The sequence below is a fragment of the Fusarium keratoplasticum genome, chromosome 14, assembly GCF_025433545.1.
Source record: "Fusarium keratoplasticum isolate Fu6.1 chromosome 14, whole genome shotgun sequence".
NCBI classification, from domain to species: Eukaryota; Fungi; Ascomycota; class Sordariomycetes; order Hypocreales; family Nectriaceae; genus Fusarium; species Fusarium keratoplasticum.
The window spans coordinates 103,663-117,062 of record NC_070542.1 but is presented as its reverse complement, the minus strand read 5'-3'; the positions used below and the strand labels follow the sequence as shown (position 1 = coordinate 117,062).

Below are 13,400 nucleotides of genomic sequence, written 5' to 3'. Positions count from 1 at the left end.
ATCCCCGGACCTGCTGCGAGGAACCTGTCACTCATAAGCCGCAATGGTTTATGCAGCCGTTGTGCAGTGGTGAACGCATGTCGTGTCACCTGCTCATTGGCCTCAGCTCACCGCCTCTAGAACTACGCACCCATAAGCACCGGCATCTATCAAGTGATGAAACGGATGGTACGCGAACAACAGCTTGCAAACATCATGATCAAGACGTTTTTTTCTTTAGAGCCATTATTCTTTCCCCTCCCGACACTTGACGCTTTGACATGCTCACATGCATGCAATGCAATTGTGGAGTTGACAGGTGACTGACTGTAACAGCAACGGGCCTCCAATGTCCTCTGGGGCCGCAAGCGCGGCTCGTCATCTGCGGCCCGGGCCTTCCAGTTCGTGCCACGTCGATGTTCTCTCTCGGAGTTGAGCTATTGACTTTAGCGCAAATACTAAGGCCGATTGGGATGCGGCCAGGTCTGAATCGGGTGACCCGAGGTAGTGATGAGTGTACGCCGAACCGCATTCTCGTGCATAATTCCTTGTGATGATTTAGTTGAACCAAAAGCTTGGTTGGTTAATTCATGTTCAGATTGAAGTGCCAAGTGTGATTTGCACTTGAAAATCAGACCATGAAAAGCAAGACGAGCCTAGATAAAGCAAACGCGGCGTGAATCAAAGATTTGACCTCACAGTGGTTTCTATTCAATCTGACAGACAAGAATGAAGAATGCACAAGCATTCCGTACGTAGTTACTAACGTACATCACATCACTGTTTTCGGGGCTTTGCAGCCCTGAATATAAATATCATACCCACAATTCGGGTCTCGACCTCCTCAAACTCCTCCCTCAATACTTTCTCAAATACGTTGGGGTCTTCCTCGTAGTTGTCAAAAACCCCTCTCTTGTTGTAGAAACCCAAAGCAAATGTGGCAACCCGGCCCGGCTTCTGCCCAGCCTTGACCTGATACCCCTTTTCCGTCTTCTCCCAAACCTTGCCTAGGATTGTAGATCCAACCAGTGTGCCATCCTTCGCCAGAAGGCTCTTGGCGTTCCTGATTGCTTTGGACTTGGACAAAGTTGGCCCGGGCATGTGGTGCATGATGAGGGAGAGAGAAGCAGAGTTAAACTTCTCATTTTCAAGCGAAGCGGGAAGCGGTGCTCCCGCGTCGGCATGAACGGTGCGAATATCAATATCTGGATGACGAGATAGAATCCCCTGTTTCGCCGCGCTGAGAGAGGCTTGACTCAAGTCGACCAGAGTCAGATGCTGGTCCTTGGCCTTTCGACCCAGGTCTCGGATGGCTCTGATTGGAAAGTAACCATTGCCAACACCAATATCCACGTGTCTTTGAGAGAAGTTCTTGGAGAACAAGGGACGTAGGTGTTTCTGCACTGAGCAGCGCCAGATGAGAGGAGCTGAGACTCGTATGACGTAAAGGTCGTATATGAACAAGACGATAGGAGTAAAGCGTATCGATCCGGCATTGTGAGCCGGTGTTGCGACTGTCATTTTGAATTGAGAGGACAAGTGTACTGTAGGGAAACAGACTTTGGTAAAATGGCCAATGTCCGATCTCTCAGGTTGATTCCCTCTTGGGGGAGAAATACGAGCGTTTAAAACAGTGTGGCTTAGCTGGAATATCTATGCTCATATTGCCATGGGTTCATATGCCTCTAAACAGAAACCATGGATTGTAACAAGAGGGGTTGCTCGCCTGATGGTAAACGGCCGTCTTGGGTGAATGGGTCGACAACACATCCGTGCATTAGCACACACCGTCAGTCGGGCTCATGGATGCATACAGCGGAACCGGGCTCTTGCAGCCTGCCGAAAATAGAAAAACGTACGTTATTAGCCTGGCGGAGATAATGCAGCTGCTATGCCTATTACAGAGTCGCCGGACCCTTCAGATGCACAGTGGGGATTGGGATGGATGACCTCTGGAGCAGAGATACGAGACAGTTCGGAAAGAGAAGCGCAAGGCGTCATGCAAAGCCGGTAACTGGAGGTCCTTGCCCTATGCATCACCCGGCTACATTTTCATCTCTGGCCCAACTACATCATAGAGCAAGGCAGTAAGGACAGCCAAATGACGACCATGAGGTCTGCGCCTCCTACGAAACGTGCTCACACGCCAAGACAGCGTGACGAGATCAAGAGCTAGGCAACGAGCTAACGCAGAACAGAGCAGATACACGACCCGAGACAACGCTAACGAGCGCCAAAGCTTTCAACAGCGACTCTACTGCACACACCAGTGCCTCCACGAGCTGTACTTTGGTGGTGCACATGATCCAAACTGTGACCACTTTATCGACCATGGCAGTGAGCACTAGGACCGAGGAGAGCTCCTTCGCCTGGCGCGATAGCTGCTATCCATAGACAGCGGAGACTATGCTCAATGCGCATCATTGTACTTATCAGTACATCGCGGTTCTTTCTCAAAGCCGTGCTTGTTCACAGCATGGCTATACATTGTAGCCAATGGCGTCGAGGCCATCGATGGCAAGCTCTTCGGTGCCAGGGTAGCATACATGACAGCCTTGAGGGTCTCTGGCGATAATGGCTTGCGGTGTTCCCTTGCGCCACGAACCTCACTTAGCGGTATCTTCATTACGACCTATCTGAGCACGTTTAATCCTTTGCCGTGGTGGCCGGTCGATTCAATTGCTGAACTTTCGCTGCATTAAATAGCATTGGATTCTCTGTCGCGATCAGCAGGTCCATCATCCCTAAAGTATAGTACCTCTGGAACCCTTGTATCGACAGCGGACGAAGAGCAGATCGGAGAGGGATCCTTAGTGAATTTTGACGAGGAAAAGCCTCGCAACCAGCTTGGCATTCAGAGTCTTTCATACCTTGCTGACCTCTTGTTACAAGTTGCAACATGAGTGATGAGGAGTTGCAAGCAAAAGACTTGGGAACCCTGATATCTATGGACATAGCTGAGCCCTTTAGTCTAATCAATGTAGCTTGGCCAAAAGCCTATATTTGCTAAGGAACTACGTATTCTCTCTACTCCTAACTATGGATTCCTTGTTGAATGGCCTTGGTCTTTGCTTTGCGATTGGTCCTGGCGTCAAAGACTTATCCTAAATTCGCAAAGTTCAAGTTGCATTCGTTCTTGGCCATGGGACATTGAGTAAGATATAAAACTATCTGATTTGTCCCAGTATCGAAGCAGCCTTCTCAGGAGACGTGGATGTGGAGGCGGTCTACCAGGCTTTGCTAGAAGACAGAGATCATATGTTCAATACCGGTTGGATACAGTTGGGAGTTATATACCAGAAATATTTGGACAATTCCTATGAGGATGAGGGTGGTTTCTGGACGCAATGCCTAGCTGTAGGTCTGACAAGAACACAACATGATGTGACGCGTTGCCTGCGATGGGCGGCGGTTCAAAGGAGGCATTAAATTCAGTACGCATAAATATACTAGCTAGTTAACGTCCGTTTAATTATATCTTTGAGAGTGAGGAAGCTCACTTTGACGAGGCTCGTTGCTGTGTTGATGCCACATGGCATTTTGCTAAGGATATAGGGTAAGTGGTCTTCACAGCGCCTTGGAGATACTCAGCCAACCCAGCCAATCAAGTAGCTGTTTTAGACCCTTGCTGGTCAGTGGTAGAGCATTCCAGGGCCTTGACCTAATAGCCCAACAAGAGAGTAAACTATAAAGAGCGCCCTGTATAGAAAAGAGTTGAAGTATCGATAAATTGATAATGTACCACTAGTTCACCATATTACAGCGTTTAGCTCGTCTGTATAACATTGAAAAATGCGTGGGGTGTTAGCTTGACCGGAGCTACCAAACAGCAGAAAGCCAGAGAAACCTGTAGGAGTAGCAGGCGAACATGGCAGCCGCGTGAAACGAGGTTTCTAGAGGACTTTCACTCTATGCCACTGATGAATGACTAGCTAGAGGAGACTTGTAAGAACGCCGAATGCCGGAGGATTTAGTTAATCATACTACTCCCTGGAACACTACTTCACTTGTTTAATTTGATGGTGGGACGAGTGCAGAACAAGATGGCTATTCACACTTTGTATACCGAACTGGGGAGGCGAGTTCATACAAGGACTGGAGTTATGACATGATGTGCCAGTGCTCTGACTCTAGGGGCTTGATTTTGTAGCTGAAAAAGGCGAATTATAACGAGCAGGGAACTGGGATGGTCCTAATAACGATCTTGACTGGGTATGCTCACAATGTTTTTACAAAGCTGTGTGATAATGGGTAGAATCTGTAAAATTGGATCATGTGCCATAGGCCGTGCTAAAGCCCCTTGGCCAGCTCAACTCATCCTGTCCAATTCGCCCTTCTAACTGTCTTGGGGAACCTAGAAGTCTCCTGTTAGCGAATATGCAACTCAATACGAAGGCTTTGGATGCACCTACCTCCACCATACCAGGGTCCTTATCAGCGAAATTCTTAACACAGTATCGCAGTCTGTTCGGGTAGTATCCCTTCTGACAGCATCCGACCTGTCTCCATTGCTTCGTCCAAAGATTCCAATCTGAATTCGCGCACCTGATATTGCCAGGAATGATCTCATCATGGCAGTTCACCCCTATTTCAATTAGCCACCCTTCCAAGGCTTTGAACAGTTGCAACTTGCCTGGGGGGCAGCAAATGCTCACTTCGCTGGCCACCTCCTCGTCCAATTCCAATCCATCGGGACAACACCAGATTGCTGTTTTGGAGATGTGAGTGCCTTCGGGACAGTATCCACCGCTTGTTTTCGGGTTGAAGAGCGGGTAATGGACAAATCCAGTCCTCCCACCACACTGCTTGGGCCGGCTATATTTCACGGTGATCTTGACCTGGTCAGTCTTGGCATTTTTCGAAGATATGAACAAAACGATGAAGGTGGCTGGAGTGTCCCCTTTCTTGCATGGCAGGTCATGAGGCTTCCCTGATGTCGCATCAGTTGGCATCTCCACCCAGTCTTTGACACCAGGTTTCCGATATGCTACCCGCTGATAGCTGTTGGCGGATGAATAGATGCTAACAGTTTGGCCGGTCTTGACGGTTATCTTGAAGACAGAAATGGTGAATGGGGTAGTTGTGAGTGTTGCGGTGCCGGTAGTGCTCGCCGCACCAGTGCCCATCTTGATAGAAACGGATTTAGGAGGGATTTCCGGTATTGTTGGGATCATGACTCCGCTCGTATCCTCAATAGACTGGAGTGCGAACTCTTGAGCGAAAGTAAAGAATGTCTCAACAAAGTTACCCAGCTCTGAGAGACGTTGCCTCTCCGCGGCGCCGGAGAATCCTACAGGTGTCCCTAAAACCCACTCGTTCATAGATTTCAAGTTCCAGTGATTCCCCATGGACTGGAAAAACACACTCGCTGCATAAGCAGCTTGTCCATCATGTGCGTATAGAGGTACAGCCGGGTCGTACTCAGCGCCGCTGAACTTCTTCCCAGGCCATTCAGTATTCGAATCTGGAAAGACGACATTGGCGAAATAGTTTGCGGTTCCGTCCCGGATATACTCGGGATCACGAGCATTTCCCATCTTCATGTCCTGCACGCAATGGTACAGCTCGTGTGCCACTGCAAATAAGGCTCGAGGAACGTTGGTAGTCGCCTCCGTCGTCCACCGTTGATACATCTGGATTTGGAAGGGTGACTTTTTCTCGTACGGATTGCTCGTCGCTGCTGTAGTGAGGCCGTCGACCGCGGTGGTGAGAATGATGACGATTACGGCCGGAAGCTTTGCGAACTTGTTGTAGGTTTTGAAAGTCTCTTCGAGGGACTTTTCAAGCACTGGTTTTACGGCGTTCTTGGTCTTGGTAGATAACTGGCTCCACTTGCGAGTGTAGGTCACAACGATCCTTGTGTCCCCAAACTGCTTGGGATAACCGGCGAGGGGGTGGCAGTCAGTCTTGACTGTCCACTTGCGGCCGACATCTCCGGGCTTGAGATTCCAATATTTATCACACCTACTCCATTGCGCCTGTGCTGAGGAAAGGAAGAAGAAAAGAAAGGTGAGCAAATAGAAGCGCATCTTGAAGCGTCGTACTCGGATATGTCAAGAGCTCCGTGAGTCTGTCAGCCACAGCCTGGATTGGCAAACTGATTAGTTTCGGGAGACAACGAGAGTCGTTACAGCTAGGAACAGAGCCATGTATTTATCGCGCGTAGTCTATTGTTGCGACCGATTGAACTTGGTCGGTGACGGTAGACGCCGCGTTCACACGGAGATGTGACATTTTTTGGCATTTAAGTAGCGCCACATCGACGCCTCCTCAACGCCTCGAGCGTTCGCTGGTGTAAAGACGCTGCTTCTCCGTCCGTGCTATGGCCAGCCACGAAATTAGTTATCAATAGCCAATGAATAGTTTACTTCGTTATCCCCAGTCGAGCGTTCGGGGCCCCGCCACAGGTCCTGGTTAGCAGGGCTTAGTCCCTACTGCATCTCTTCGGCATGTAATTGCCGGTCTAGCCTTTCGGTGGTCACCTGACGGTAAAGACTGACTAGACTGCTGCGGGAATGTCGCCCAGGTACGACCACGGGTCTTAGTGAAATTTTGAAATGAGAAAGGGCTGAGAAAGGAAAGAAACTATGCAGAATTTTTAATTAGGATGCTAGGTGTGTTTATTGAACAGATCTTCATATGAGTTGGAAAGGCATAGTTTAACAACTGAATACGATCTGCAGGCCTGTTACGTGATGGAGTAAAAGAAAGAAGATTTGCTGTCTCCTTAGTGTAACTAAGATGATAAAGACGGTCAGGGTTGACTGTCATATCGTTTATGGAGCCCAATCGCACGTGGCTAAGCCAGCAAGAGTATGTCGGATCAGTGGCGTTGTTAACCCGTACACCAGTGCAAAATAAGTTAATCAAGGAATCGAAAGATACTGCAGGCCCTTCCTCACGTGCCGAACGGACCACTTGATTACAGTAACATCATTGGTTGCCGACAAAGGAGCTGTCCTGAATGACAGGCCTCGTCCAATACTTGATCGATACGAGGGATTGCAGCACAGGCGACAACACCAACTGGAGATCAAGGCTGGCCAACAGAAATTATTGCATTGAGTACCTCAACCGCGCTCATTTCGAGCAATGAAGGCCTATTTCACATGGGACATGACTGGCTCCTTTGAGAAGCAAGTGTAGCTAGACAACTCCATGCATAGTCGGTCCTCGGTATTGAACAATGATAGCTGTGATATTGAACTCTAGCCGTGAAGATAGCGGCGAAGAGGTGCCCGCAGACCTAATCAAGGGACAAGCTGAGACTCATGGTGATGCATCGGTCGCGAGGTTGAGCCATGATGTCTCCAGAGATGGAGACATATCTGCTTCTTCAGTTATGGTGGTTACTTTGTAGAGAAGTCGGTTGATATCGTTAGGGAGAAAGAGGCGGACTTGGCCCAGTACCGACGAAGAAACAGTGCCAAAAATGTCTCCAAGAGCCATACCTTATTGTAGCATGAGTTGAGACTGCATTCGATGCCTGCCTGGTGACCAGTCTCGCCAAGGACGAGTGTCAAGATCTTGCTTCATATTTTCTCTCCTACCTCACCCTGGGGCGACATGTATCACGAGTTGAGTCACGGAAATTTGGCTTGGTGAAGAGTTGAGAAAAGAAAAGCATAAGAAGAAGAAATAATAAGTGGTGTTGTGACGCGATGATAAGTCCTTTGGAACGCGACAGCCAAGTGAATAGCTGGAAGAGACTATTTCCGGGGTTGTACCAATAAAAAAAGTCGGGGAATGACGCTGATACCATAGCACGATGTGAGATGTCACTCTATCAACTCGGAGATAACATGGCCGTTTTGGTGAGAGGACACTTGAGATGAAGATATGGGTTTGGCTTTGTCTGTTGCCCCAGACGCCAAAGGACTAGAGTACCCCACGGGGACTGCAGCCGCAAGTTCCTTAGGCGCTACAAACTTATCATATCTCGAGCTCGGTATAACTGACTGATTTTGCAGTGAGGGGCGGGATGGGGTCCAGGCCATTAGCTGATTCAAAATGAGGCAAGTTTCCGCGAAGGGCATGCAATCCCGATATCCCGTTCAATGATAAGAGGCTTGTAAGGCGTGGCACTCTTCAACGAGTACACAGACGAGCATTCGACGAGCCTTGGATACTTTTCTTCTGAGTCTCAGCGCTGGCAATCTATTGCCTCTTCCCTTGCAACCAAAACAAGCCGCTCCCTTCTCCCACCCTCTTCTCACATCACTCGCCATGAGGTCAAAACGGGTCATATCCATCGTCTGCTGTCACGCTGAAGGTGAGGTAGGCGATGTGGTCATCGGAGGTGTGATTGACGTCCCCGCAAAGACGATGCACGACAAGCTCGTCCGCTACATGGCCGAGAAGGACGACCTTCGCCAGCTGCTTCTCCAAGAGCCACGAGGGCGTCTGGAAATGAGCGTAAATCTGGTCGTGCCGCCATGTCGTCCCGACGCCGATGCCGGCTTTCTCATCATGGCCCCTGGCGACTGGGTGCCCATGTCTGGCTCCAACACTGTGTGCACCACGACGGTTCTTCTCGAGACAGGCATTGTGCCGATGAAGGAGCCTGTCACGGAAGTCAGACTTGACACCGCGGCGGGGTTGGTTGTGGCAACAGCGGAATGCCAGAATGGCAAATGCAAGTCTGTGTCCTTTGACAACGTCCCCGCCTTTGTTTACGCCCTCGATAAAGAGATCAGCGTTCCTGGGCTTGGAAAGGTTGTCGTAGACATTGCATACGGGGGCCAATGGTATGTCCTCGTCCAAGCAGACGCACTGGGTGTTATGGTGGATACTGTCAACGCGGATCGCCTCATCGACCTCGGTAAACGGCTGAAGAGCGCCGTGCTGGCTGAATGCATGCCCACGCATCCCGAGAACCCGGCGATCTGTGGCATCAACAACGTCATCATCACGGAGCCGCTGGTCGACGAGCTTGGGGGGAAGTCAGTCAAGCATACGGTCATTGTCACGCCAGGGAGACTAGATAGAAGCCCATGTGGTACGGGCAGCTCTTCTCGCCTCGCTATTTTTCATGCCAGGGGGCTTGTCAAGGTTGGTGAGCCGGTCAGGTTTAGGAGTATTATCAACACTCAGTTCATCGGTCACATTAGAGGTACGGCAAAGGTTGGGGACCTGGATGCAGTGCTTCCGACAATCAAGGGAAGGGCTTGGATCACCGGTGAGAAGAATGTGCATCTTGACCCAGAAGATCCGTTTCCGACCGGGTTTTTACTTTGAGTAGAGGGTAGAAAAGAATACAAGAAAGGCTCATGAAATTGTTCTTAATATCAATGACCGTCTCCGTCAGACACAATAACATAGAACACAATGAATGATAAACAGAAGACAGGATTAAGACCGAGTGCTGTAAAACACCGTGACCTAGCTAACATGAAGTTTCTATGGTGGTAATCATAGGAGAAGCCTCATGTAAGAAAATTCAATTGTTCGGCTATGCGATTGTCGTCAGCCTTGCCATGAAGTGTACTGGGAGAAAACGTGCTCTTCTCTAGCCAAGCGTAATGAACTCGAGGCTGACAAAAATGAAAGCCTGATTTCCCACCTCAGAAAGAACAACGAGGACCGAGGATAAAAGTTCATACGATTAAGTAAAAATAGAATACTAAAACTCTAACACAGGCATCTTACAACTTTGCTCGAGTCTTGGTCACCTTTTCAACCAACTCAACAACTCCTTCGGCACAGCCAAATGACCCCATGTAGCCCCAACCGGAGTGTCCGTAGTTGTGGATAATCCACGTCTCGTCATCCAGCTTCTCCTCCTCGAGCCTCAGACCATCCTTCCTCCATGGACGGAAACCAACACCATGCCGCACGACACTCAACCCCGAAACACCCTTGCCGTCAGCAATCTCCGGGCAGAGAGTCACAATTCGTTCCATGATCCGGTTCGCGGTGTTGGGATCGGGCTGAGAGTCCCAGTTGCCGATCTGATATGTGCCTCCAATGACTGTACCACCTCCCGCTGCTCTCTGCATGGCGTAAATCTCCTCACCGCTCCCATCGAGGGTGCTCGAGCACATGAAGAGAGGGAAATTCTTGGGGGTCTCGTTTCGCACAACCACGATCTGGCCGCGAGAGGGAGCCACTGTTGTATCCTCAACGCCACCAAGCTTCAGAGAGCCGAGACCAGTGGCATTAACAATGATATTGGCTGTTCGGCCGGTGTGACTCAGGTGCTTGGCTTCTTTGATGTGAGAGATGATGCCACGTTTTACCACAACGCCGTGCTTGAGGCACTGGCCGAGAATCCACGGGAGAAAGATTGCTGTGTTCATACAGATACCCTGATACTGGAATCCCGAGTCGTACCCAGGAGCCACTTCTGACGGGAGATTTTCGCGGAAATTGTTGAAGATCTCTTTGAACCATGGGTTATCCTGGTAGAAGTGAGATGAGAAGCCAGACGTGTCGGCCTCCATGTCCTTGTTTCGGCGGATGACATGAGTCGCTACAGATGCAGTGTCAGTCATGCTAACCAGGGCGGAGGTTGAGAGGCCAGTAACAAACTCTGGAAATGAATCCCTGCTTCAGGGGTTTCTTCAGTCAACTTCTTGAGAGCGACCCAAGTTCTTCGTTCCCAGCGGCTTCCCTCCTTAGGTGCCAACCTGTAAAAATGTTAGAGCAGATGCAACTTGACTTCCACAACTCCGGTTACTGACGGAATCACGTTGGCGCCCGCCCAAGGCGAGGCATATTCGGCATCATAGTCACCGGGCATGTGTTTAGCTACCACGGTAACATCCTTGCCTTCTTTGGCCAGCAGCAAAGCTGACGTCAAACCAATCACCCCGGCACTGATAATGTTAGCTGAGCTATCTCTAGTTCCCAGAGATCAAGTCACTTACCCGATCACAACGACGGTATTGGTCATTTTGGAGGAACCAACAAACAAGAAACTGGAAAACAGTATGCGCACCTAAGTCTGCCAGTCGAGCTATGGCAAGGAACCAGACAGACTTAAATGCTAGCTATTCACCTTGTGGATTATGACAACTCACAACCCCTGATTAGCCACACCGCAATGGCATGCTCATTCAAGAAGGACTGAGTAAGCCGGCTGACGACTCTCAAGGCTAGCCTAGTTCGTCTGTTGCTTTTTGTGGCCCACGATGGCCTACACGAAACCGAGGTGTGCCCATTTTGATCAGATGTGACCCACATGGCATCTCGGCACCAAACTTATCTTGAGGATTCACGCTTATCAGCGCGGTTGCTTTCCTAGTTGACTCGAAGGTTGGGGTCACGCGGGGGGCACCACTACTACCCCACGACCCTCAACCGAAACTAAGAGGGCGGCTGTTCCGGTTGTTAGTTGCCTAAATGGCAAGGCTTTCCGTTTGAACGCGGAAACGTGCCTGTTTTGAGGAGGGAGTTTATCTCCGAAAAGAGTCTAGGACTATTAAGTCTTGGCGTGGGGTAAGGAGAATACGTACCGTTCATAAATGGCATGAACACTGAACAATGCTAATAGGTAGGCTTCAAGCTTCTCTGGAAGGAATGATGTTTGTATGCAATTGGCCAAATGTCATGAATAGCGCCGAATGGTTGAATAGCACAAGATTTCGACAGTCATTGCTTGTCATTGAATGTGCGATGCACAAGTTCCGCATCTGTTTCTACACATCAGAAAGCTGATCAGCAAAAAAGGAAGAAATGGTAAAAAGGAAGACATACAACAGCGGGGATTCGCTGGTCGTCACCGACCCAACTACTAATCCGCCCCTCACTGGCTTATCTATGGGAGAGCGGACGGGATCCCGAGTTCTCCAGTGGGTATGGTCGTATGTGATTTTGTCGTCATTTTCGAGAAACTAAGGAGTTATGGAAACACCATGATGCACCTAAAAAGACGAGTGACAGACTGGATACGGCATGGGAGCAGATAATCTCAGCCAGGTATGGTCGTTTGGCTTCCCTTTCAGGGTAAGCATCCCCGACACGGCGCCTAGGTACCTTCAAAACCATGACCAGCAAGTGACCCATCTGATTTCTGCCGCCTGCATGACCCTGGTTGGCGGTTAGCGAGGCTGCAACTATAGGAAGTAAATAATTAGGTAACGGTGTTTTACGGTATTGGGTTTCATGCCGCTATGTGGTAAGAGTTGTGTTTTTTGCTATTACGGCTGATGGTCTCTCGCGGACTTGTGATTGCAGATAATAAAAAGAAATAATAATAATAAGTAGAGTCAACGACGTGGACAAGCTCACTTATCTAGGGAGACGCGGATCACGTGTAAAAGCTCATAATAGCATTAATCGCAGTCATATAGGTCTAGATAATACCGAGGGCTAACGCTTTCAACTACTAGTTAACGCTTAGAAATTTCCCATCGAAAGGGAGTTCATGGTGAAACCATTGTTTGACATTGGAGCATGTGTGAATGCTTAACACATGATACTTATTTGAAATTGATATGTGTTCACGCTGCTGATGGTCCATTTATAATTAATAAAACTGGAGCAGTACCTTCAGCTTGTATACCGAGAAATATAGAGCATTTTTATAACCTGTAATATTTTCTTTAAAACACGGAGCATAGCCTTCCCTACCCTACGGGGCGTGGGAGACAGCTAACTCGGTGTTTAATATAGTATAATAAAAAACTACATAGTTAACCAATGCCGGATCTAAGTACGCGTCACTATTAACCGCTTCTTAGCCCCTTGGGCTTAAATTAAAGTCGCTAAATAGGTAATTTTTTTATTGGCATCGGGGTGCCAGTAGCCACCAAGTTCCCCGTTCGTGTCCACTCAATGGTGGATGCCAACGGCTGCGTTCAACAAATTGGATGGCTTCCGTAGCTCAGTTGGTTAGAGCGTCGTACTAATACTTCATCCGAGTGTTCTGTAATGCGAAGGCCTCTGGTTCAAGCCCAGGCGGAAGCAGTTCCCACGTGCCCTCCAATTCCTTTCTTTTTGCCTGGGAACAGAGCTCAACATTTCTGGAACCGAGGCCTAGCCGGTAGAGATGATTTGAGCCACGGAGTTGCCACTGCATCTACCTGATGGGTGGGTGTGAACCGAAAGCCCTGTGTTTTGTAAGAATGAGAACAGAGTGAACACAGAAGTGAGTGTGCCATCGAAGATATTGCGCAAGTGAAGGCTTCAACCAGAGTTTTGCCCCATATCTTACTCAACCCCCCTAAGCTTCCTCGATTTGCCTTGTCCTAAGCAACACCAGTCCGAGATGCTAATTATGCGTGATCATCCGTGATGGGCTATTACTCGGTATCGAAGTGAGGGCCAAGCTATCAACACATGGTAGTGCTCAGATGAGGATATTAACCATTCTGGGAATTAATAGTTGGCATAAAGGCCAAGACACATTAAGACTTCCGCCATTATTTTCAGTTTCAGCATAGTGATACATACTTTGGTAGATACCAGGAGATCTGAGC

At 49.0% G+C, this 13,400-nt stretch overlaps 4 protein-coding genes across 4 annotated transcripts; 1 reads left to right on the top strand and 3 right to left on the bottom strand.

Annotated features, from left to right (window-relative positions):
• Window positions 1-756: 756 nt before the first annotated feature.
• Window positions 757-1,572, bottom strand: NCS57_01468300 (Methyltransf-25 domain-containing protein; the record flags this gene model as incomplete). The annotated part of the gene is made up of 1 exon (XM_053064279.1): window positions 757-1,572. The coding sequence occupies exon 1, from the start codon at window positions 1,498-1,500 to the stop codon at window positions 757-759; it is 744 nt and encodes a 247-aa protein (XP_052906163.1). The 5' UTR covers window positions 1,501-1,572.
• Window positions 1,573-4,315: 2,743 nt separating this feature from the next.
• On the bottom strand, window positions 4,316-6,008 carry NCS57_01468200 (uncharacterized protein; the record flags this gene model as incomplete). The annotated part of the gene is made up of 2 exons (XM_053064278.1): window positions 4,316-4,333; window positions 4,392-6,008. 2 exons carry the CDS (start codon window positions 6,006-6,008, stop codon window positions 4,316-4,318), a joined length of 1,635 nt encoding a protein of 544 aa, XP_052906162.1.
• A 2,197-nt stretch (window positions 6,009-8,205) lies between these two features.
• NCS57_01468100 (uncharacterized protein) lies at window positions 8,206-9,216 on the top strand (the record flags this gene model as incomplete). Its single annotated transcript, XM_053064277.1, has 1 exon — window positions 8,206-9,216. One exon carries the CDS (start codon window positions 8,206-8,208, stop codon window positions 9,214-9,216), a length of 1,011 nt encoding a protein of 336 aa, XP_052906161.1.
• A 407-nt stretch (window positions 9,217-9,623) lies between these two features.
• NCS57_01468000 (D-amino-acid oxidase) lies at window positions 9,624-10,873 on the bottom strand (the record flags this gene model as incomplete). The annotated part of the gene is made up of 4 exons (XM_053064276.1): window positions 9,624-10,450; window positions 10,510-10,607; window positions 10,662-10,796; window positions 10,848-10,873. 4 exons carry the CDS (start codon window positions 10,871-10,873, stop codon window positions 9,624-9,626), a joined length of 1,086 nt encoding a protein of 361 aa, XP_052906160.1.
• Between the last annotated feature and the right edge of the window lie 2,527 nt (window positions 10,874-13,400).